Source organism: Rutidosis leptorrhynchoides, chromosome 10, assembly GCF_046630445.1.
Source record: "Rutidosis leptorrhynchoides isolate AG116_Rl617_1_P2 chromosome 10, CSIRO_AGI_Rlap_v1, whole genome shotgun sequence".
Taxonomy (NCBI): domain Eukaryota; kingdom Viridiplantae; phylum Streptophyta; class Magnoliopsida; order Asterales; family Asteraceae; genus Rutidosis; species Rutidosis leptorrhynchoides.
This window is the reverse complement of record NC_092342.1, coordinates 262,443,675-262,470,462: the sequence shown is the minus strand read 5'-3', so window position 1 is coordinate 262,470,462 and position 26,788 is coordinate 262,443,675. Positions and strand designations below refer to the sequence as shown.

The window sequence follows — 26,788 nt, the reverse complement described above, 5'->3', positions numbered from 1 at the left end:
CACGGTTAACATATACTTTATCATACTGTTTTGAAACGCTCTTTGTAGCACTGAAATCTCGTGGCCTACCTTACTTACTGTTATACTTAAACTATAGCTCACCAACCTTTGTGTTGACGTTTTTAAGCATGTTTTTCTCAGGTGCTTGAGGTTAGCTTCCACTGTGTACTAGTCGTGATGTAGACACCCGCTGCTTAGAGTTGTTATCGCATGAACTACTTTATTTTGCATTCAAACATTAGTACTTTTGAACTATGACTTGTAACGACCGTTGTGGTCACATACACTTATTATTTGCTTCTACTTAGTGAAGCATGCTTTTGGATTGTAAAACATTCGATGTTGGTTTAGACATCACTTTATTAATGAATGCAAACTCTTTTCAAAAACGCGTATAGTACTTAACCTTGTAATGATCCTGTTGTTGATGATTCGTACACGATGGTTTTGTACGGGGCATCACAAATATATAAATGATAATATTATTTATTATTGGGAATAATAAAAATATTAAAAAAAATACTGTTAATTCTTAATAAAAATAAGGATAAATGAGTAATATTAATAATAATAACAATGATAATGATTTTTAATAAGTTTCATAATACTTAATGATAATAATAACAAATATGATAATAATAATATTATTAGTGATGATAATAAATTGTATTATTTTCTTTATAATGATTTTATAATAATAATAATAATAACAACATTAATGTAACAATTTACATGTATTAGGTTATATATATATATATATATATATATATATATATATATATATATATATATATATATATATATATATATATATATATATATATATATAATATTAACATAATAATATTCCTAATTTTTGACATTAATATTAATATTTATTTTAATGAAAGTAATAATAACATTATTACAATAATAACCATATTTTAATTTGTAAGTAAGTTTAGTACATTGATATTACATAGTATTAATTTTTAATAATTATTTATTATATATAATGACATATTTTTACTTAGGATATTATGTTATTTTATAATAGAAATAGATATTGCAAATTTCTAACACATAGTATTTATATCTTATATATATTTTACAATATTCATATAATAATAATATTTATAGAATTTATATATATATATATATATATATATATATATATATATATATATATATATATATATATATATATATATATATATATATATATATATATATATATATATATAAAATAGCTTAATTACTTTGTATTTTACTTTACACTTTCAATTCAAATGATCATTTTGTATTTTATTTATTCACCTTAATGTGTACACTTATATATATATATATATATATATATATATATATACATATTATTTTACAATCAATTGTTTGTGAATCGTCAGGCATAGTCAAAGGATAATTGATTACATGATTATAGATTTCAAAACTTTCGAGACTCAACATTACAGACTTTGCTTATCTTGTCGAAATCATATAAAAATTAAGTTTAAATTTGGTCGAAAATTCCCGGGTCATCACAGTACCTACCCGTTAAAGAAATTTCGTCCCGAAATTTAAGTGAGGTCGTCATTGCTAACAATAAATATGTTTTCCTGACAAATATGAGCTGATCAAAAGAGTTTTATCATCATTGAGTAATATGGATAAAACAATTCGATTATTCGAAGAATACGAATGAAGCTATCACAAAAGATTGAGATAGAGATTTAACTTTTGACGTAGTCATGATTGAATTTAGAAAATAAGGTGTTTTTTTACTTTTGACGTTGTCTTGGTGGAATTCCAAAATTCCAGGGATTTAAAAGAAAATCTTCGAAATCTATAAGATTTGATTCTTCGGGATTTATGGAAATTAAGATCTCTATAATTAATTAAGGTGATCTGCCTCGATTACTCTGTCTGATATTTCCATTATAAATTAAGCTCTTCCATTCCATTATTCTCACCATTCCTATACTTTCTTTCTTAGTTCATACATCCAAAAGATTGTGAAAATGCTTAATCCAGTTCCGATCCTTGTCCTTATCCTTACTTTTGTAACCATCATTCTCCTTTTCCGACTTTCACTGGAGGAATCTACTTTCTTCTACTTCGCACTTAGGGTTATAGTGTTTTTAATTCTCCCGTGTCTTTATGTTGCGATAAACATTGATATATACGGTTTGTAATTTCTACGTTGTTGTTGGATTTTATATCTTCTCTTATATTTCAATGTCCCTGTTTCTGTCTCCTATAATCATTGTCACCCATAGTTAATGCTCTCTCCTATTTGCTGCGATTTATACCCCCTTTCTCTTTCGAAACTTCATGCTTTTGTTTTCTTTTCGCAAGTAATGGTACAGACTTCATAGGTATGGAGTTTTGAATTATCATAATATACAAGGTAGAAAGGAAAGGTAGTAGCACGATTTAATTTGTCAAATTACCAGAATTACTGAGGATAGAACTATCAAGAATATATTCTCTTGATAGTTCTGAAGTTAAGAAGAATGAAAGAGTTATGTAACATGGCACATGATGACGTTGTGATCTGTGAATCATCACGTTCCATTAGAAATTCAGCATGACTTACTGTAATATAATCACGTTGATCAAGTATCATTATATTATACTAAATCATGCATCAGTTCCCAACATTACTTCAATAACATTCATATTTTAAGCTCGAAAGTTTACAGAATATAGAAACTAACAGTTTTTATATGATGTAACACTGATAGCACTAAGAGATTAATGATTTCAGATAAGAATAGTTATGAAAATATCTTCAGAAATATGGAGGATATTTATTATGAAAGATACAATAATATCTTTGAATATCTAAGATCAAAGGGTGATGGAAACTATTGTCCGCAATGGTTTAGAGTAAGGAGCAAGATATTCGCTAAAGACTTCAGCAGGTATTGAATCATTTGGATTCTTTGAAGTCAAACTTATTCTTTGTGATTCGTCCACGGCTTCCTTCATAGTTTCACATAATCCGCTTTTCGGTACTAAATTTTCTATTGAGTGTTTCCAATACTCCATTCTTTATCATCAACTTTCGACGGTTAAGGTCGTGTACAGTTTTTGCTGCTGTATTCAGCTTTTTCAGAATTTGTGGTATTGATTTGTAGACTGAGTGCTTTGCAGAATTTCAGAATGGAAGATCATAATTCTAAGAGATAAATGTTATATGTTTACATATAACTGTTGATGTAGACATGCTGCAAGATTTCCAAAATACTGATTGCAAATTCTCGGTAATTAAAATGGCAATTCTCGTTATAAGATGTAAATGAGTAAATGATAGGGTTTCACTGAATATAATGATTCTTCAGAAATCAGAGATCAATGAAGTTGCTGATAAGTTTACTGCTAATGTGGTGGAATATAAAAGGTTCCCCGGTAACGATGACGAAAGGCAAACTTATAAATAAAAGTTATAATAAGGCTAATCCGACTGAAAAATTGAAGTTGCCTTGCTGGAGCTGTGACAAAATTGGCTACTCGAACAGGAGTTGCAAAATTATTTTCGGTAATAATAACGCTAAAGGAAATTAGCACAGCTACGCGTTAAATGTTTACTCAGTTTCCGAGAGTTTTCAGGTGCATAACAATACGCATCAATCTTTTCTTCCGTAGATGAAGTGCAGTTGGTTCATCCTCTCGATTTAGGTATTTTCAAGAATCATGAAAGGTTTGAACGCAGCTTGTAATCGTCAAGATTCAAATGAGGTTTAAGATGAAATTAAGTGGCAAACTTGAAGAAATGTTTAGTTTCATATGTTATAATCAATATTTTAATTTATTTTAATTGTCCAATGTTGGTAGTCCACAGTTGATAGTCCACAGTTAGCAATTCAATAATTCATATATAGTTTAATATATAATATCCGAATTAATTAATACGTATCGTGACCCGTATTCGTCTCAGACTCGATCACAACTCAAATTATATATATTATTGTAGAATCAACCTCAACCCTGTATAGAGAACTCGATCATTACTGCATATAGAGTGTCTATGGTTATTCCAAATAATATATATAAATGCGTCGATATGATATGTCAAAACCTTGTATACGTGTCCCGATATTTGAAGTGCGTAAAATAAATAACAGAAATTAAATGACGATAAATAAAGTGCGTAAAGTAAATAACAGAAATTAAATGACGATAAATAAAGTGCGTAAAGTAAATAACAGAAATTAAATGACGATAAATAAAATTGCAATAAATAAATGTAATAAAGAATTAACAGTTAGCTAGGGACAGTTAGCTAGGATTTTGTTAGCGTGGATTCTTAACAAAATTTCTCATAGTTAATTTGTTTGTTTCTAACAAATTTTATTTTGTCCAATGTTTTCTTCATTATGCCACTTGCTGGATTCTGAAAAGTCAAAATCCAAATATGAAATTGAATGAAAATGGTTATTTTGTGGTGAACAGATTCGTATATCAGTGAATGTATGTAGGATAGTAAATGATTGTTGAATCAGATTTGAAGAATGTACAGTATAACTTATTAATGTGAAATATAAATATTCCTCGGGTATTACCTACCCGTTAAAATATTTTCACCATTAACAGTTTGCACGAAAGAATTTTTAATCACAATCTTTATGAAAATATACTTACATGTATATTTTCTTCAGATGTAACCATGGATTTAATAAGTCAATATAATATTAGACTCATTTGATTTTCAATTTGAGCTAGAATAAGTAATCTCTAAAACTATTAGGATCCACATATTCTTCACAGAATATTGATGAAATTATGGATCATTACTTCATCGTTCATTGCTGTTGGTACTCCTTGGTATCTATGGTGCGTATGATGTTGATGTTCGTGGAACAGATTGTGAAATTGAGGCTTGGGATGCGGATGTTGTTGTTGGTGGTACTGTTGGTGCCGGTAATGTTGCTGAAGCTGGTACATTTTGCACCATACTTTTCAAGGGTACAACTCGGGTGCGAAGCTCGTTGACTTATTACTCCGGGATGATTGTCGGTAGGAACGGGCGAGTGAATAAGGTTTTGAATTTGAGATAGTATATAATCATGACGATATACTCTGGAAATGAGAGAGAAAATGGTGTTGCTAAGTGCTTCCGGTTCATCGCCAAGAGGGAATTTGGTGGATGGAAGGGATCACCTTCTTCTTGTCTCTAATGATTGAGTAGACTACGAACTCATCAGATGATTTGGGAATGTCTGATTGATTGATTCATTCTGGTGATGCTGCTTTCAGAGTTGGAGTGAGACTCCATATTGGAATCCAAGAGACTTGAACTAGTGGTGAGTTCCATTGCGTACGATTAAATAAAGGATTTTTCGATATGAAATGATTTTTCGGATATCGAATAATATTCTAATTACATAGAATACCTATACATAGTACAGAAGATCCCATAGATTACTAAGAAAATTAAGGAAATGTGACAGATAAAACCTACAGTAGCAGATACGCTAAGATATAGATTAGCAGATACGCTAAGATATGAATTTTGTTTATACACTATTCATGCAATCAATGCAGTAAGATGTGTCTAGACTAAGAATGATAAGCAGGTAATTTTCTAAGGATGATAAGTAGATGATTTCCGACAAAAATGATAAGCAAAAGTTTTGACATGCAAACACGGTCGAAGTCCAGACTCACTAATGCATCCTAACGACTTATCAGTTATACACACTAATGCAGACCTGGTTCACTAAGACCACCGCTCTGATACCAACTGTAATAATAGTGGGGACGCATCCCACTCAGTGCCTTCCCAGCTAACCGCCTGGTGACCACTGTGCGTACCCCAGACACTGATTTTACGGCCCGCCTCTCTGCAACGTACAGCCAACCCTAACAGGGACCGCGAGGAGTAAGAGCCAATGCTTCATCACAGGTAACACTGTGAGAACCCCCTCTACGATTAACCCGCTAATAAACGGCATTAAACCAGCTCTGATACCAACTGTGAAGACCCGTCCTAATCCATCCGGATGAAGTCCATATCGATTATAAACGATTCACAACAGTTGATTACATCGCGAGGTACTTGACCTCTATATGATACATTTTACAAACATTGCATTCGTTTTTGGAAAGGCAATCTTTCATTTCATCAAAATTTGATGGCATGCATACCATTTTATAATATATCTAACTATAATTGACTTAATAATAATCTTGATGAACTCAACGACTCGAATGCAACGTCTTTTGAAATATGTCATGAATGACTCCAAGTAATATCTTTAAAATGAGCAATTGCATAGCGGAATACTTCTTTCATACCTGAGAATAAACATGCTTTAAAGTGTCAACCAAAAGGTTGGTGAGTTCATTAGTTTATCATAAATAATCATTTCATAATTTTAATAGACCACAAGATTTCATATTCCCAATTCTCATAAATAAATGTCCCATGCATAGAGACAAAAATATCATTCATATGGATTGAACACCTGGTAACCGTCATTCACAATATGCATATAAGAATATCCCCATCATTCCGGGATCCTCCTTCGGACATGATATAAATTTTGAAGTACTAAAGCATCTGGTACTTTGGATGGGGCTTGTTTGGCCCGATAGATCCATCTTTAAGATTCGCGTCAATTAGGGTGTCTGTTCCCTAATTCTTAGATTACCAGACTTAATAAAAAGGGGCATATTTGGTTTAATAATCCAACCATAGAATGTAGTTTCGATCACTTGTGTCTATTTCGTAAAGCATTTAAAAAAAATAGCGCATGTATTCTCAGTCCCAAAAATATATATTGCAAAAGCAATTAAAAAGGGGGTAAATGAAACTCACGTATATAAATATTGTAAAACAGTTAATAAAGCATTTGCATGTATTCTCAGCCCAAAAATGAAATGAGTAAAAAGGGATTAAATGAACTCACGCATATAAATATTGTAAAACAGTTAATAAAGTATTTATTTGAACGGCGCATGTATTCTCAGTCCCAAAAATGTAAAGAGTAAATGGGAATCAAATGAAACTCACCTAATGTATTTTGTAGTAAAAATACATATGACTAAATTGAACAATGCAGGGTTGGCCTCGGATTCACGAACCTATATCATTTGTTTATTTATTAATACACATAATTGTAATCAAACAGTATATATATAAATTTATTAGTTATAGTATTTATGTGTTAAAATGTATATATGTTTCATATGTTCATTTTATATATAAAATATTAATTTTTGTTATGTTATATGTATAAAATATATATATATTTTTATATAGAATCTTTATTAGATTTATTAATTAGTAATACCAATCATAATAATTCTTTATAATAAATAATAACTTTGATAATAATGGTAATAGTTTTTAATAATAGTAATTCTGATAAGGATATTGATAGTAAAAATCTTATAGTTGTAGTAATCATAATAATGGTAAAAGTAATAATGATGATAATATTAATAACATACTTAGGTTAGTAATAATAATAATGATTCTAATGATAATAAATTTAATAATTATAAAGTGATACTGATACTAATTTTTATGCAAATACTAATAAATTTTATTGTTTTCATAATAATGATAATATAATATTCATAATAATATTAATAACATTAATACCCAGACTAGTAATTAAATGATAACCTTATAGTTTAAATGACGATAATATTATTAGTAGCAACAATGATAATAATATTAATAATGATAATTATATTTGTAATTATAATTATGTTTGTAATAAATGATAACTAATACATATATTTTGGTAATAATAATAGTAATAATAATATCTATAATACTTGTAATAATAACACTAGTAATAATATCAATATCAATAATTATAACAATAATAATAAAAATAAAAATAAAAGAAGTAGACTACCTTCAAGTAAATCGCCCAAAAAAATAACTGCTTCACTAGAGGCTCGAACCCAAGACCCCGTGCTATCCCGTCTCCTCCCTTAACCATTCAGCTGTGACCATTTTTCTGTATTTATAATCACCTAATAATTATTTAACCCGTTTTATTAATTATCCATCTTCTTCCTCTTATACTGCAATCGACCATAGATCAATTCAAAACTGCTAAAATTGATTTGGGACTTGTAACTGACATAGAAACAAACTTATTGAGGGTGCTCTTAATCAACAGAAACAGAAAAAAATTGGAAACAGATTTGTATCAGCAGATACGAAGAACACCTTTGACTCCAACTATGATTTTAAAATTGAGACCGTTTTATACCACGATTCCTACATGAAATAGATTCTAAATCATTCATACAAAGTTTCTGAATAATAAATTTTAACAGAAACGTTAAAACAAAAGCGAATTTCGTGATGAACACGAAGTTTGACTTTTTTAAATAAAACTTTGACTTTAAAATTCTCAATCAAAACGAGGAATTGAGGGTTGAGGTTTTCCAGATAGTTTAATTGGATGATTTCCAACTTAACTGCGTTTTTAGTTTTTGAAATGGAAATCGAATTTGAAGTTTTTGATAAATGGATGAATAACAGGGGTCGGCTTGTTTTTCTCAGTTTCATGTTTTTAATTTTCTCAATTTATGGAAGTTAAAAGGAATTGTAATTGATATTGGCAGTGAAAGAAAAATCGAATGAATACATTTCTACATGAATTCGATTGCAGTCGACAATGGTTAGACCGGAAAAAAATAATGAGAGAAAAAAATAAATAAAATAAAACTAGATAGTGGATGATACAGATTCGTTCTCATTGTGCCTTAATTTCCACAATTAAAGACAGGAAGTACAAATCAGACATAGTTGAAAATGAGTTGTAACTGATCCTGGAATTTAATTGTACAATTATTTATTTACAAGTAATATTATTAATTAGTAATTATAAATATATAAATGATAATATTATTTATTATTGGGAATAATAAAAATAATAAAAAAATACTGTTAATTCTTAATAAAAATAAGGATAAATGAGTAATATTAATAATAATAACAATGATAATGATTTTTAATAAGTTTCATAATACTTAATGATAATAATAACAAATATGATAATAATAATATTATTAGTGATGATAATAAATTGTATTATTTTCTTTATAATGATTTTATAATAATAATAATAACAACATTAATGTAACAATTTACATGTATTAGGTTTTATATCTATATATAATATTAACATAATAATATTCCTAATTTTTGACATTAATATTAATATTTATTTTAATGAAAGTAATAATAACATTATTACAATAATAACCATATTTTAATTTGTAAGTAAGTTTAGTACATTGATATTACATAGTATTAATTTTTAATAATTATTTATTATATATAATGACATATTTTTACTTAGGATAATATGTTATTTTATAATTGAAATAGATATTGCAAATTTCTAACACATAGTATTTATATCTTATATATATTTTACAATATTCATATAATAATAATATTTATAGAATTTACACACACACACACACATATATATATATATATATATATATATATATATATATATATATATATATATATATATATATATATATATATATATAATAGCTTAATTACTTTGTATTTTACTTTACACTTTCAATTCAAATGATCATTTTGTATTTTATTTATTCACCTTAATGTGTACACTTATATTTATATATATATATATATATATATATATATATATATATATATATATATATATATATATATATACATATTATTTTACAATCAATTGTTCGTGAATCGTCAGGCATAGTGTAACAGACTGAAACCCGGGCTAGTTGTAAGTTGTCTATTTTTGCCCTTAGGGTTTGTGCTTAGTCTTAAGTGATTTTTATTTTAATTATTTTATTAGTGTTTTATTTTAATTGTGTTGTGACCAGTTTATGACAAGGGTCTCAGAACAGGTTTGTTTATTTTAATTGGACCTCGTTTGGGTTACCTAATCTTGTGCGAAAGATTTCAGATAACTGGTAAATACCCGTGTGTGATGGGGTATTGTGTTTTAACACAAATATAAGCTAGTGACCAGCTCTTTTCTTGAGGTTTCCTGAACTTTCCTCTCACTCACACATTCACCTAACCTAAACTTCACCATTTTCATCTCAACCCTAAATCATTTAATCTCGAATTGAAGCTTGATTTTGGTGTCAAAACGTTCCTTGTGTCATTGTGATTCTAACAAGGTAAGGTTTGTAAGATTTCATGATCAAATCTGTGATTAAATGGGTTTTTAAGTTAATTTTTGTTAAAATGGGGTTTTGTGTCAAATTGGTAGAAATTGATGTTGTTTGTGTTTGAATGTTGTGGGTTTATGTTTCTAAATGTTTAGTGTAAAAGATGTAACCAGTTTTGAGGTCAAAAACGTGTCCAAAGTTGAGATTTGGTGATTTTGGGTTGAAACCCGTCACTTTGCTGCTGTTGCAGCTGATGAACTACCTTCGGCCGATGGTCGTTGACCATCGACCGACGGTGAGGACGATCGGCCGATGGACGAGACCATCGACCGATGGTGTATGATTTCTGACCAGCGGATGTAATTTTGACGATCGACCGATTGGGGGAGACCATCGACCGATGGTGTGTTGAAGATCGGCCGATGGATGGGACCATCGACCGATGGTCTTAGACAGTGAAAATTCTTACTAAGTGTGGAATTCTAGCCGTTATGCTGCCCGTTTGTATTTTGGTGTTCAGGATGTAAATTTTGAAAGTGCACAAGTGTTAAGCATGAAAATTTTAGCGGACGCAAATTTTTACTAATTTGCTATAATTCGCTGTCAGTGTGTCTAATCTTGATGGGAACACTATTCTAACTTGGTTTTTGCTGTTCTCAGGAGATAAGGACAAGGAAGAAGCTCAGAAATAATAACTGAGCAGTTGCTGGTAATTGGTGAGTGGGTCTATCTACGGATAGAGTTTAAGTAGCATATCATGCTACTGTGGTTGACTCTTTTACCATGCATAGTGTAGGAATTGCCATGATAGAATAATATCGTTTGCCTGATGTTGTATGTGAATTATGTGTACACTGTGTGAATGGCACCAGTCGGGCCTAGGGAGACTGGGGACTCGAGACCGTGCCTAGGAGAGGTTAGAGTCCGTATGAGGTCAACCGTGCCTAGGGGAGGTTGGGTCCATAGGCTACTGATTGTAGAGTATAGTGTGAATGATGCATCCCCTGCATCTGGATAACTATACTGTGAATTGAGTAGCAGGGACTATCGGTAGACTCAGGCCCGATCAGCTGGGAGTCGTGTGCTCGTACAAGCCGTCGATCCTCGTATTGTCTTTTGTATGCTAGTTGGTAGTTAGCAGGTATTGTTGATGTATATAGCTTGTGTGTGACTTAAGCTATATCTGTTAGATAGATTCCATTCACTTAGCGGTGCGCTAATCCCCCACATGTTTTCCCCCTTGCAGGTTTAGGTACTGCTAGTCGGGATGGGTGATACAGCAGATGACATGTTTGACAACCAACTCTGATGTGGACTTTTGTTTAAATAATGTTTTGTAATAACGTAACACCTGTGGTTTGTAATAAAGTAATTAACTAAGGATTTATGGTAATTATGTTGTTATCGAATAAGGGTAATTATGTAAATGAAGTCTTCCGCTGTGTATATATATATAAAAAAAAATGGCTGGTGTTACAAGTTGGTATCAGAGCATGGTTTGGCAGCAAATACGTGAGCGTACTTTGTTCCCAAACCCTGAGGCAAGTCAAACATGTCTGTGGGAGTGGGGGCTAAGTGAAAATAGGATATACGTGTGTTAGTTGTGATTGAACTAACTATTATCCACTAAGCTTTTGTGTAAGCTGTTTTGTAGCACAGGTATGTCTGATAGAAACGCAACTGGCCCATCCAACCCCGGAACATTCAGAGCACCAGAAGAGGGTGTTGAGTCTGATGATGATCAGAGTAGTTACATCCTTCAGTTAGAAAGCAAGCTAAAAGAGGCCGAGGACAAAATTAATGAGCTTGAATTGGCAAGGCATTCTGGAAATGATGATACACCACCTGGATTCCCAACCGCGCAATCCCAAACGATACCTAATGTGCACCAGAACCAGTTTCAGAATCAAATACCTAACCAATATTATATGCCACCGCAAAACACTTTTACTTACCAAAATCCCATGATGATGAATCCATACCAAATGCAAATGTTCCAACAACCTTACATGCAACCACCCAAAAGATGTACTTATAAGAACTTCCGTGATTGCAAACCCTCTGAGTTTTCTGGAAGTACTGATCCGACTGTAACTCTTAATTGGTTGCGAGAAATTGAAAGGGTATTTGAAGCATGCCAGTGTGAACCCGAGCTGAAAGTGACATATGCAAGTCGAATGTTGAAAGGTAGGGCTATGATTTGGTGGGATTCCTTGATTTCCAGTATACCGAAAGAACAAGTGAGTATGATCACATGGGAGCAGTTTCATGGGAAGGTGTGTGAACAGTATTGTAATCCTTTTGATATGAACCGAATCAAGACTGAGTTTCTTGAAATGAAGATGACACCTCAAATGACGATCGACGAGGTAGTAGAGAAGTATATGGATAAACTAAGGTTTGTACAACAGTGGGTGCCAGACGAAGCGTCTCGTATACAACATTTTGTTAATATCATTTTGCCAGAGTACCGAACTTTTGTTAGAACGGCTACGTCGTTGTCTCAAGCGGTTGTGATGGCTAAGATGGTAGAAAGTGATGTTCAGGCCGCCAGAAACAGAATGTTTGGTAATGTGCTACAACAAGGTGGGCAAGTATCTGGTCAATCAGGATGTAAATCCAAGAAGTCTAGTGGGTTTAAATCGAAGGGTAAAAGTGGTCAGAATAGTTATGGATCTGGATCAGGTAAAGGGAATTGGTGTCACACGTGTCGATCTTCTCACAGTGGTCAGTGTTCTGAGGCTACAAGAAGATGCTTAAAGTGTGGTGTTGTTGGGCATGAGTCTTCAGCATGCCCGTATCCGAATAGTGTATGTTGGAGTTGTCACAAACCAGGGCATCGTGCAATTAGTTGTCCGTCGAAGAGTGGTAGTTCCGGGGCAGGGTCAGGGTCAGGGGCGCGTTCAGCATCAGCTGGAGGGTCAACTGCCTTGAGTGGGCAGAAGAGGAAGAACCCTCCAACAGCAGAGGCTAGAGCTTTTCAGATGTCGGTGGAAAATGCTGTGGCAACCGACGAAGTAATCACCGGTATGTTTCTAATCAACTCAATACCTGCTCGCGTATTGTTTGATTGTGGTGCCAATAGGTGTTTTATGTCCCTAGATTTCTGTGCTAAGTTGAATTTACCAGCTACTGTGTTACCCAAGCCGGTTAGTGTAGAAGTAGCTGATGGTAAGACCACACCCGTCACAACCTATGTGACTGGGGTTTGTATAGAGATCGAAGGGAAGTCTTTCCCGGTGACTTGTTTAGTGTTACCTATTCCTAGCTTTGATGTAGTACTAGGAATGGATTGGTTGAGCTCGCTTAGGGCTAATATTAAGTGCGATAGGAAAATGATTACCTTTCGTTTGACCGATGGAACCCGTGTGGTGGCCCGGGGGGAGCGGGGCGGGTATAATTTTCCGTTGATAACCATGATGAGAGCGAAAAAGTCGATGGCAAAGGGTTGTGAATCATTTCTTGCATATGTGATTGATGCGAAGAAAGAAAAGAAAACAGTGGCCGATATTCCGATAGTATCAGAATTTCCCGAAGTGTTCCCAGATGAGTTACCAGGTCTGCCGCCGGTAAGGGAAGTTGAATATAAGATTGAATTGGTTCCTGGAACAACTCCAGTTGCAAAAGCTCCATACCGATTAGTGCCATCTGAAATCCGTGAAATGATGTCACAGATTCAAGAACTATTAGATCGTGGGTTTATCCGACCGAGTTCTTCACCGTGGGGTGCTCCAGTATTGTTTGTTAAAAAGAAAGATGGGTCAATGCGTATGTGTATTGATTATCGTGAATTGAACAAAAGAACAGTGAAGAATAAGTATCCGTTACCTCGAATAGATGATTTGTTCGATCAGTTACAGGGTGCTTCATTCTTTTCTAAGATAGACTTACGATCCGGATATCATCAGGTTCGTGTTGCTGAATCAGATATACCGAAAACAGCGTTCAGAACAAGGTATGGTCATTATGAATTTCTTGTCATGCCTTTTGGGTTGACGAATGCGCCAGCAGTCTTCATGGATCTAATGAATAGAGTGTGTCGTCCATTCTTAGATAAGTTTGTGATTGTGTTTATTGATGACATATTGGTGTATTCGAAAACAGAGAGTGAACATGCTGAACATCTGAGGTTGGTTTTGAACTTGTTAAAACGTGAGCAACTATTTGCAAAATTTTCAAAGTGTGAATTTTGGTTACGTGAAGTGCAGTTTTTGGGTCATGTGATTTGTACTGAGGGTATAAAAGTTGATCCGACAAAGATAGAAGCGGTAATGAATTGGAATTCTCCGAGGACTCCGACTGAGATTAAGAGTTTTCTGGGATTGGCTGGTTATTATCGCAGGTTTATCAAAGACTTCTCTAAAATAGCGGGTCCATTGACTAAGTTGACTCGTAAAGATGTAGCCTTTCGATGGACTGATGAACAGGAAAAGGCTTTTCAGATTTTGAAACAGCTACTGTGTCAGGCACCAGTGTTAGCTTTACCAGAAGGTTCAGACGACTTCGTGGTATACTGTGATGCATCATATGCTGGGTTGGGTTGTGTCTTAATGCAGAGAGATAAAGTAATCGCCTACGCCTCGCGACAGTTGAAAGTTCATGAGAAGAATTATCCAGTGCATGATCTTAAAATGGCTGCAGTAGTGTTTGCTTTGAAACTGTGGAGACATTATTTGTATGGAACTCATTGTGTTATTTGTACAGATCATAAGAGTTTGCAATATATCTTCTCACAGAAAGAATTGAATATGCGTCAGAGACGGTGGCAAGAGTTGATCAAAGATTATGATTGTGAAATTAAATATCATCCGGGTAAGGCAAATGTGGTTGCAGATGCGCTAAGTCGTAAAAAGTCAAGTGAAAATGTGAAATTCCTTCGTTTGAATATAACTTCAGATTTGATTAACAGCTTAAGAACCGTTCAGGCCTGTGCTTTGGAGGACGAACATATTAAATATGAACAAATGATCAAACGAAAAGTGGACTTAAGTGATGACTCACGTGGACTAAAGACTTTAAACAATCGTGTTTGGGTACCTAAGCTTGGAGATTTGAGGGATTTAATTATGACAGAAGCTCACAAATCCAAATTGACAGTACATCCGGGTAGTAATAAGATGTATCATGATTTGAAAGCAGTGTATTGGTGGCCGACAATGAAAACAGATATCGCTCGATATGTCGAAAAGTGTCATATTTGTGCTCAAGTGAAGGCAGAACATCAGAAACCTTATGGTTCGCTACGTCAGTTACAGATTCCAGAGTGGAAATGGGAACATATAACGATGGATTTTGTGACCAAATTACCTCGAACTCAGAAACGACATGATATGATTTGGGTAATAGTGGATCGTCTAACTAAAAGTGCTCATTTTCTTGCTACTCGTGAGACAGCTTCGTTAAGTGAGTTAGCCGATTTGTATGTGAAAGAAATAGTTAGTCGACATGGTGTGCCGTTATCGATCGTTTCAGACAGAGATTCCAGATTTGTGTCGAATTTTTGGAACAGTCTTCAACAAAATTTGGGTACACGTGTGAATTTAAGTACAGCTTATCATCCTCAGACAGATGGTCAGAGTGAAAGAACGATACAAACTTTGGAGGATATGTTAAGGGCTTGTGTGTTAGAATACGGTGGTTCGTGGGATACACATTTACCGTTGGTCGAATTCGCGTATAATAATTCATATCATTCGAGTATAGGGATGCCGCCCTATGAAATGTTGTACGGTCGTCGTTGCAGAACTCCGACTTGTTGGTTAGAAGCCGGGGAGAAACAGTTTGCAGGTCCCGAAATTGTTCAAATGACAGCCGAAAAAGTTGCAATTGCGAGAGAAAAGTTGAAAGCCGCTAGAGATAGGCAGAAAATGTATGCTGATCCGCGTAGACGTCCGGTAACCTTTAATGTGGGTGAACGAGTGTATCTGAAAGTTTCACCGTGGAAAGGGGTTATCAGATTCGGTAAACGTGGTAAGTTAGCACCGAGATTTATTGGTCCATTTCAGATCAGTGAAGTGTTGAATGATCAGGCTGTGGTGTTAGATCTTCCGCCAGAGTTAGCCGGTATTCATAATACATTTAACGTGTGTTATCTTCGAAAGTGTAAAGTCGATGATGAAACACAACTTCTTCCTTTAGAAGATTTAAGGGTCGATTTGAATAAGAAATTGGTGGAAGAGCCGGTCCGTGTAGTTGACTGAAAGGTGACTAAGTTGAGAAATAAAGAGATACCGATGGTATTGATCGAGTGGAAACACAGTTTGGGTTCTAATCTTACGTGGGAAACGGAAGAGTTGATGAGAAACCGCTATCCTTATTTGTTTGACCAAGACCAGATTCTGAGGACGGAATCTCCTTAAGGGGGGTGGATTTGTAACAGACTGAAACCCGGGCTAGTTGTAAGTTGTCTATTTTTGCCCTTAGGGTTTGTGCTTAGTCTTAAGTGATTTTTATTTTAATTATTTTATTAGTGTTTTATTTTAATTGTGTTGTGACCAGTTTGTGACAAGGGTCTCAGAACAGGTTTGTTTATTTTAATTGGACCTCGTTTGGGTTACCTAATCTTGTGCGAAAGATTTCAGATAACTGGTAAATACCCGTGTGTGATGGGGTATTGTGTTTTAACACAAATATAAGCTAGTGACCAACTCTTTTCTTGAGGTTTCCTGAACTTTCCTCTCACTCACACATTCACCTAACCTAAACTTCACCATTTTCATCTCAACCCTAAATCATTTAATCTCGAATTGAAGCTTGATTTTGGTGTCAAAACGTTCCTTGTGTCATTGTGATTCTAACAAGGTAAGGTTTGTAAGATTTCATGATCAAATCTGTGATTAAATGGGTTTTTAAGTTAATTTTTGTTAAAATGGGGTTTTGTGTCAAATTGGTAGAAATTGATGTTGTTTGTGTTTGAATGTTGTGGGTTTATGTTTCTAAATGTTTAGTGTAAAAGATGTAACCAGTTTTGAGGTCAAAAACGTGTCCAAAGTTGAGATTTGGTGATTTTGGGTTGAAACCCGTCACTTTGCTGCTGTTGCAGCTGATGAACTACCTTCGGCCGATGGTCGTTGACCATCGACCGACGGTGAGGACGATCGGCCGATGGACGAGACCATCGACCGATGGTGTATGATTTCTGACCAGCGGATGTAATTTTGACGATCGACCGATTGGGGGAGACCATCGACCGATGGTGTGTTGAAGATCGGCCGATGGATGGGACCATCGACCGATGGTCTTAGACAGTGAAAATTCTTACTAAGTGTGGAATTCTAGCCGTTATGCTGCCCGTTTGTATTTTGGTGTTCAGGATGTAAATTTTGAAAGTGCATAAGTGTTAAGCATGAAAATTTTAGCGGACGCAAATTTTTACTAATTTGCTATAATTCGCTGTCAGTGTGTCTAATCTTGATGGGAACACTATTCTAACTTGGTTTTTGCTGTTCTCAGGAGATAAGGACAAGGAAGAAGCTCAGAAATAATAACTGAGCAGTTGCTGGTAATTGGTGAGTGGGTCTATCTACGGATAGAGTTTAAGTAGCATATCATGCTACTGTGGTTGACTCTTTTACCATGCATAGTGTAGGAATTGCCATGATAGAATAATATCGTTTGCCTGATGTTGTATGTGAATTATGTGTACACTGTGTGAATGGCACCAGTCGGGCCTAGGGAGACTGGGGACTCGAGACCGTGCCTAGGAGAGGTTAGAGTCCGTATGAGGTCAACCGTGCCTAGGGGAGGTTGGGTCCATAGGCTACTGATTGTAGAGTATAGTGTGAATGATGCATCCCCTGCATCTGGATAACTATACTGTGAATTGAGTAGCAGGGACTATCGGTAGACTCAGGCCCGATCAGCTGGGAGTCGTGTGCTCGTACAAGCCGCCGATCCTCGTATTGTCTTTTGTATGCTATTTGGTAGTTAGCAGGTATTGTTGATGTATATAGCTTGTGTGTGACTTAAGCTATATCTGTTAGATAGATTCCATTCACTTAGCGGTGCGCTAATCCCCCACATGTTTTCCCCCTTGCAGGTTTAGGTACTGCTAGTCGGGATAGGTGATACAGCAGATGACATGTTTGACAACCAACTCTGATGTGGACTTTTGTTTAAATAATGTTTTGTAATAACGTAACACCTGTGGTTTGTAATAAAGTAATTAACTAAGGATTTATGGTAATTATGTTGTTATCGAATAAGGGTAATTATGTAAATGAAGTCTTCCGCTGTGTATATATATATAAAAAAAAATGGCTGGTGTTACACATAGTCAAAAGATAATTGATTACATGATTATAGATTTCAAAACTTTTGAGACTCAACATTACAGACTTTGCTTATCGTGTCAAAATCATATAAAGATTAAGTTTAAATTTGGTCGGAAATTCCCGGGTCATCACAGATGTCACAATAAAGACAAGTTCCAGGAGCACAATCACTCTGAAGGATGTCCACCATGTGTCAGATCTTCGACTGAATCTACTTTCTGGAGTAGCTCTAGACAAACAGGGCTATGATAGTCATTTCAGTAGAGGCACATGGAAATTGTCAAGAGGCGCTATGATAGTCGCTCGAGGACACATTTGTGGCACACTATACAAAACTCATGTGAAGATCTGTACAGACGGCCTTAATGTTGCATAAAAAGAGGCGTCACAAAATTTATGGCACCAGAGACTCGGTCACATGAGTGAGAAAGGGTTGTCTACCCTCATAAATAAGAAGCTTATCAATGTAGACAAGGACGCTGCACTAGATCCTTGCAATCATTGTCTGTTTGGTAAGCAGCATAGAGTCTCGTTTAATTCCTCTTCAACGAGAAAATTGGAGTTACTCAGTCTGGTACACTCTGATGTTTGTGGTCCCTTAGAGGTTGAATCAATTGGCGGCAATCGATACTTTCTGACGTTTATCGATGATACTTCTCGAAAGGTGTGGGTATATTTCTTGCGTACGAAGGACCAGGTGTTCGATTACTTCAAACAGTTCCATGTCATGGTAGAACGTGAGACAGGAAAGAAGTTAAAGTGTCTTCGATCCGACAACGGCGGTGAATACTCTTCTAGGCAGTTCGATGCCTATTGCAGATCATATGGCATCCGACATGAGAAGACAGTTCCACGTACCCCTCAACACAATGGTATAGCAGAAAGAATGAACCGAATAATCATGGAACGTGTTCAGAGCATGCTTAGTATGGCTAAGCTGCCAAAGCCATTCTGGGGAGAAGCAGTCAGAGCCGCATGTTACTTGATCAACCGATCTCCATCAATACCACTAAATTTTAAAGTTCCGGATAAACTTTGGTCTGGAAAGGATCCATCGTACTCTCACTTAAGAGTATTTGGATATTTGGCATACGCACATGTATCCAAGGAGCTCAGACAGAAGCTGGATGTAAGGACCACTTCATGCATATTCATAGGCTATGGAGATGAAGAATTTAGATACAGATTATGGGATCCAAAGGAGAAAAAGGTGATCAGAAGTAGGGACGTGGTGTTCCATGAAAGCCAGAAAATAGAAGATATTGAAAAGCCTACAATATCTCAGAAATCAAATGTTGCTGCTCAGGTGCCAGAGGCAACAACGGAATCATTCATGAGAAATGAATATACAGTGCAAGAAGAAATGCTAGAAGTAGAAGATAGTGAGGAAAATGACGGTGCTGAGCAGGGGGAGCCACAACCCCATCTGCCAAACATTCCAGCACCATCACAAGGTCAAGATGATGGTGGATCTCCTCAGTATATTCCAGAAGTTCATAAATCTGATCGAGGTCGGATTCCATCGAGTAGATATCCGGAATCCGAGTACCTTCTACTTACTGAAGATGGAGAACCAGAGAGTTTTCATGAAGCAGTATCTCATAAAGACAAAGAAAAATGGTTGCTCGCAATGCAGGATTAGATGAATTCTCTACAGAAAAATCAAACTTATGAGATTGTAGAACTTCTACGCGAGAAGAAGGCACTGAAAAATAAATGGGTGTTCAAGCTGAAAAAGGATGGCAGCGGAAAAGTGGTGAAATACAAAGCACGGCTTGTAGTCAAAGGATTCCAACAGAAGAAAGGAATTGACTTTGATGAGATATTTTCACCAGTAGTCAAGATGACTTCAATCAGAGTCATACTTGGATTGGTCGCAAGTATGAACTTGGAGCTTCAACAGATGGATGTAAAGACGGCTTTTCTTCATGGAGATTTACATGAAGAAATTTACATGGAGCAGCCAGAAGGTTTTGAGGTTTCGGATATAATCTCGTATGCAAGCTGAAGAAAAGTTTGTATTGTTTAAAGCAGGTACCTAGGCAGTGGTACAAGAAGTTTGACTCGTGCATGGTGAGTCAAGGGTACAAGAAAACTGCAGCAGATGAGTATGTCTACATTCAGAAGTTTTCTGAAGGAGATTTCGTTGCTCTTCTACTATATGTAAACGATATTTTGATCGTAGGGAAAGATGAAACGAATATCAACTAGCTGAAGAAGGAACTCTCTAAGTCTTTTGACATGAAAGACTTAGGACAGGCTCAACAAATTTTGGGAATGCAGATTACCCGAGATAGGAAGAATAGAAGGTTATGGCTATCTCAGGAGAATCCTGCGGATATGTTGACAAAGGTGGTGACTTGAGAGAAGCTAAAGTTATGCAGAGACATAACCGGAATGTGTTTTCCCTGTATACGGCTGGAGGGGGAGAATTGATAACTTCCAGCTGTAATCTAGTATCTTCTAGATGCCACTAGATGTCTCCATTCTAGCCCGCAATCTAGAAGATACTAGGTATTCAAAGTTGACGATTTTAACTATAGATATGGAGGTAGCAAAATTGAAAACTATTACGGCTAGCCACCATTTTTTTGCGTTCACACCATCCCGTTCACACTTTTCCACCTCCTCAAATTTTTCTTATAAATAGAGGTGGAAACCTTCATTTGTAAATCATTCAGAAAAGTGTAATCACACCTAGTTAGTGTGTGTGAGTTAAAGTGTAATCATAACCAAGAGTGAATACATCCTAGATAGTGGTGAGATTCCTAGTGTGTTAGTTTGAGAGTTTTTGTTTTTTTGTAAGAGTTTTGTAATACTCTGTAATCTATTCTTGTGAGTAATAGAGTTATTTTCTCTCAAATTTGTGTGTACCAACGTCCAGTCGATCCCCTCTTAATCACAACAAGTGGTATCAGAGCTAGGCTATAGCCCCGATGTGGTGGACGGCGCAGTAGGGCACACCCCTGAGCGCACGCAGTAACATGGCGCACCCCTCGGTCATAAGCAGCGATGAGTGGACCCATCTCTCGTTCGAGGGGACCCTGGCACGATGAGTTGATCTTGGAAGCCTGGTATTGAAATCTCCCTGCCCTCCCACCAGGTTGAGAGTTCCGAGTTGGCGGCGGTAAAGGTTGGATCCGGACTATCGTTGGAGGGGAGGCCTAGATGGACTTAGGTTTGAGGGGAGGTTTGTAAGGGTGCAAACCAAAGTCCCACATCGGTCATAGGATAAAACAAATGTATGTATATAAGTCTAAGGGGAAGTCCCTCTATCACCAATTAGTTTTAGAAAAGGATGGACTCTTGGGCTTATATTGCAGGACATTGTGTTTGAGCTATACGATCATTACATGTGTTAGGCATCGCTAGCCTCACGCATAAAGTTTAAAGTGTTTCTATGGCTCGCTAACTCAAAGGTATGCTCAAGTCACCTTCTCTATTTTTAGTCAGAACAACCTTGGATGGTGTTGTAAGAATGAAGTTGCTAAAGCCTGGTAAAGAAAAGTCCCATAAAATATGCTAATGAGATGCTACTGTGAAAGTGGATTGAATGTAGCCTTCATTTTCATTTTGATATCGGTAATGTTTAAACTCCATTAGACCACTTCCAACCATGACGTACTTCCTCCCCAAGACACACCGCCACATCAGCGCCACATCAGCTTTCTCTCTCCATTTATTTTTCACTTCCTCTCCATCACACACCACTACCAACCATGACATCCTCCCTCCCCATCACATGGCCCCACATTTTTTTATTAATATTTATTACTACTACTATTATTATTATTATTATTATTTTTATTATTATTATTATTATTATTATTATTATTATTATTATTATTATTATTATTATTATTATTATTATATTATTATTATTATTATTTTTAATACAAATTTTTTAAACAACACTTTTATTGATAAACAAAGATACGATTACATTTTTTTTTAAAATTACACAATTAAGCATATAAATACGAACACATAATATTAAGACTATCAATATCTTTTGTCAATCGTATCATCGCTAACCCATCCTTCCTCATCGCTACTCTCTCTTGGTGGACAATAATCGTAATCAATGAAAAGAAGATGCACTTTTATGGGTTCATTTGCTGTAATTGCTTTATTTTTAACGGCATCCCAATCTTCATCCGTATCAAGAAACTTGTATATTTTGTCATCGTCATTGTTTTTTTTTAACGGCCAAAGAATGATTTGAATTAGAAAACGCTCCTTAGCAAGACGCTAAAGGAGAAAATTACAATGGGAATAGGCGCCATGAGTTCCAATTAGAAACTCTATGACCTCTATTCTTAAGCCATCTAAAAGAAAACATAAAAATTACATCAATTAAGCTAGCTCTATCACAAAAAGGTTCGTTAAAGACGATCCCGTTCCGAAAGTGCCAAATATCCCATAAAAAGGTAGCAACAATAATCTCAATTCTAACTTTTGAAGTAGTCGCCATGTTTACATCCTCGATCCAACTTTTGAAGTCTTCCCAAGAATTAAATGAAGGCATATTACAATCGGTCCATAACTTGATCTTGTGCCAAATATCAGCAGAAAATGAACACCCGAAGAACAAGTGATTACGATCTTCGACTCCAATATTGCACACAGGACAGGTAATAGAATTAATATCCAATCCCCTAGTGGATAGATTCCAACGAAGGGGAAGATAATCATGAATGAGACGCCACAAAAAATATTAACCTTCCTAGGGATGATCTTGTTCCATACCGTTCGTATAGGAGAAGAAGGAAGCATAACTCGATCCATGTAATTACGCGCACACTTCACGGAGTATACATCATCAGGTGTGATAGAACACACCCAACGATCCTCGGCATCCGATAAACTAATATCCTGTAACTCACATTGAATGGACGAAAAAGACGAAGCATTACGACCTGTTAAAACTGAGCGACTCCAAGACCACGACCAAGATCCTGTAACCAATTTATCAGCGATCTTATGGTGTTTAAAAAGTTCCAAGTGATAGAGTCAATTAAAACGATTAGCTAAAGTGTCGCGACCCGTCCAAATGTCATTCCAAAAACTAATATTTCGACCATTACCAACTTTCTTCTTAAAAACATCGCCTGGAATAAACTCATCTGAAATCATTTTGGAGCAAGTGCCAACGATATAAGACCACATGCTGTTCCCATTAGCATTTTCTAATAATTCACCATGAATTGATTTGACAAGCTTTACCCAAAAATCATTCGGATTCGTTAGGTATCTTCAACGCCATTTGTATAACATGGCATAATTGAAAGCCTTCAAGTTCGCGACATTAAGACCACCCTTATCAAAAGAATCAAGAATCAAATTCCATTTTGCCTATGCCATTTTTTTATTAGCTTTGCTACTACCCCAAAAAAATTGTGATCTAATCGATTCAAGCTTCTTAATAATAGATTCGGGACATTTAAAGACCGACATCCAATAAATACCAAGACTTCCCATAACTGATTTAATCAATGTGAGACGACCCCCAGAAGATAATAAATTAACTTTCCATGGAGCCATTTTAGAATGAAACTTATCGATTAATGAGGACCAACTTAATTTACGCTTCATGTTCAACCCGATTGGAATACCAAGGTAAGTCGTGGGGAATGACCCACTTTGGCACACAACTTCAGCAGCAAAACTATCTACCTCGAAACTGCACACACCCATGCCAAAAATATGTGACTTTGACACGTTTATTTTCAAACCGAAAACCATATAGAAAGCATGAAGTAAACATAGAATATTATCAAGTTGTTGTCTACTCCAATCAGAAAAAATAATCACATCGTCGGTATAAAAAAAATGAGACAATCGTAAACAACGATTACCAACTTTGATGCCCCGAACAAAATCCAAATCCATAGCTCGTTGAAAAGCAATGTGGAGGCCTTCCAAAACTATGATGAATAAGAATTGGCTTAATGGATCCCCTTGTCATAAACACCTTTTAATAGAGAATTCACGAGTCGGGTTCCCATTAACTAAAACCGACGTTCTAGCCGAAAACAGGCATCCTTTAATCCAACCAATCCACCTAGTACCAAAACCTAAAGTGGTTAGCATACAAAATATACTTTCTCAATTAACGGAGTCGTAAGCTTTCTCAAAATATACTTTGAAAAGTAGAGCTTTCTGATTCTTTTTCTTGTACCATGACAAAATCTCACTTAGCATTAAAGGACCATCTAATATCTGACGACCCGCGATAAAGGCAGATTGTTCCGGAGAGATAATCTTATCAATAACTCTTGCAAGTCTATTCGTAAGCAACTTAGTAATAATCTTGTAGAAAAAACTCACAAGCGAAATAGGACGGAAATCACTAACAATAACCGGGTTACTTACTTTCGGGATGAGCGAGAAAAAGGCCGAGTTCGCACCAATTGGCATAACACTCGAAGCAAAAAAATTTCGGACATCTCTTATGATATCAGCTTGGAGAATGTCCCAGAAATGTTTGATAAATTGAAACGAATACCCATCTGGACCTGGAGCCTTGGAACTCCCACAATCCCACACTGCCTTTTTTATTTCTACCACTTCGAATTCAGTTTCAATTAAATTAGCATCATCAATAGAAAGTTTTCGAATAGGGTCAACAGGATCAAAACGAATGTTGGAGTCCACCTTTTCGAATTTAGCGCTAAAAAATCATGGAACTTATTTTTTATAGTAGAGAGATCAGTAACCCATGTACCATCAATCATAAGGCCATGTATGTGCTGTTGTTTTCTTTTACGTTTCAAGGAACAATGGAAGAATTTAGAATTCTCGTCACCTTCTACGTCCCATTTAACCCTAGACTTTTGAAGAGCATCTAGAGTAACAAACCGCATGATCTCTTCCTGCTCCTTGAACAAAGAATTACGAGATTCAATCTCAGCACTTGAAGCCGTACCAGATTCGATGATTAAGTCAAGATCATGGATATTTTGTTTTAAGTCACGTAAACGAATATATTCAGTACTTCTAGATTGGTGGATCTAACTTTTTAGAGAGTGCTTTAACATTCTAAGTTTAGCAATGACGTCTCTATTAGTACCCGAATTAATAATGTTCCATTCCTCACGAACCTTAGCCTCAAAATCATCCCTTTCAAACCATGAGTCGAATACTTTGAAATAAGTGGGACCAAAATCAATCTTGTCTTGAAAAAGCATGATAGGAGAATGATCCGAAAAACCCCTCGGAAGCACCTCACCCTTAAGGTCTTCTATAGATGACAAAATATTATTAGAAACGAAAAAATGGTCCAATTTACTAAACTTAGTTCCTTTTTTTAATCTCCAAGTATATTTGAGACCTCCAAGAATGATTTCATGAAGCGAGGATCTTTCAATGAAATCATTAAAGAAGTGAGCATCCCGGGCAGAAAAATCTGTACCAAAACGTTCACACTCTTCTCGAACCGAATTCCAATCTCCAAATAGAATGTAATCACCACTGTTCGAAGACATAAAGTTCGAAATCGAGTTCCATAAACACATTTTATCCGATAGACGTTGTGGAGCATAGACATTAACCATATACACATCCATGTTCTCACGCACCCATAACCCTTTAACAATAATGTAATGATTGTAACACCACATATTTTCTTTGACAAATGAATGAGGATCCCACATAGAAATGATACCCCCCGAAAAACCCCGCGCTAAAGAAATAGCATAATTAAATTGATTATTACCCCACATGGATTTGAGACGAAACAGTTGAAGTCGAGTCATCTTCGATTCTTGAAGAGCGAGAAATTGTACATTTTCCGTAACACATAAATCTTTGATCCATTTATGTTTTGAAGAAACTTTGGATCCGCAACTATTAATGGAGATGATCTTCATAAGGAACAGTTGTAATCTCGCACGCAACCCCCGTTGAATTTAATGTCATCTAAATTAAACTCGAGTAAATCACCAACATTTACACAATTATCGAAACCAATCCGAAGATAATCAGCAACGGAATTTCTGCCACCAAAATCATCGACAGTAAACGAGGTATGACATGATAAACCTCCTGAAGAATTCTTGTTGTAAAAACCTTTGAACTTCGTGGATCCCGATGCATGGGATACACTCTCGGGTATGTCACAGTTCTCCACAGAAGATTGCGGACATGGTTGTTTCGATTTGTCGGCCACAGGCGAATCTAACTGTATGCCTTCAAACTCTCTCAAATGATCAAAAGACCCTTCTGAATCAGCAGAAGAGGTAGAATCGACTGAGTCATGAGTAGATTTCGGTTTATTGTTATCACTATCGGTTTCAATTGTATCATTAATATCAAACAACCAAGAACGTACTTCCTGAAATCTGATATCATAATCTGCCCCTTTAACTATAATAGTTTCATCC

General features: G+C 35.5%; 1 protein-coding gene across 1 annotated transcript; it reads right to left on the bottom strand.

Annotated features, from left to right (window-relative positions):
• Positions 1-22,406: 22,406 nt before the first annotated feature.
• On the bottom strand, positions 22,407-25,972 carry LOC139871011 (uncharacterized). Its single transcript, XM_071858764.1, has 7 exons — positions 25,508-25,972; positions 25,266-25,417; positions 24,586-25,077; positions 24,379-24,468; positions 23,873-24,087; positions 23,127-23,362; positions 22,407-22,655 (listed from the first exon to the last, which is right to left on the bottom strand). Exons 1-7 carry the CDS (start codon positions 25,970-25,972, stop codon positions 22,407-22,409), a joined length of 1,899 nt encoding a protein of 632 aa, XP_071714865.1.
• Positions 25,973-26,788: the final 816 nt, after the last annotated feature.

What these genes read in the sequence shown, in the direction of transcription:
- LOC139871011 (XM_071858764.1), bottom strand. Translation starts at nt 25,972, where the DNA reads ATGGATGTGTATATGGTTAATGTCTATGCTCCACAACGTCTATCGGAT. An exon ending in GAGCAGGAAGAGATCATGCG is followed by an intron (nt 25,078 to 25,265) that starts GTTTGTTACTCT and finishes ATGATTTTTTAG; the next exon opens with CGCTAAATTCGAAAAGGTGG. An exon ending in CTAAGTGAGATTTTGTCATG is followed by an intron (nt 24,469 to 24,585) that starts GTACAAGAAAAA and finishes TTTTGGTACTAG; the next exon opens with GTGGATTGGTTGGATTAAAG.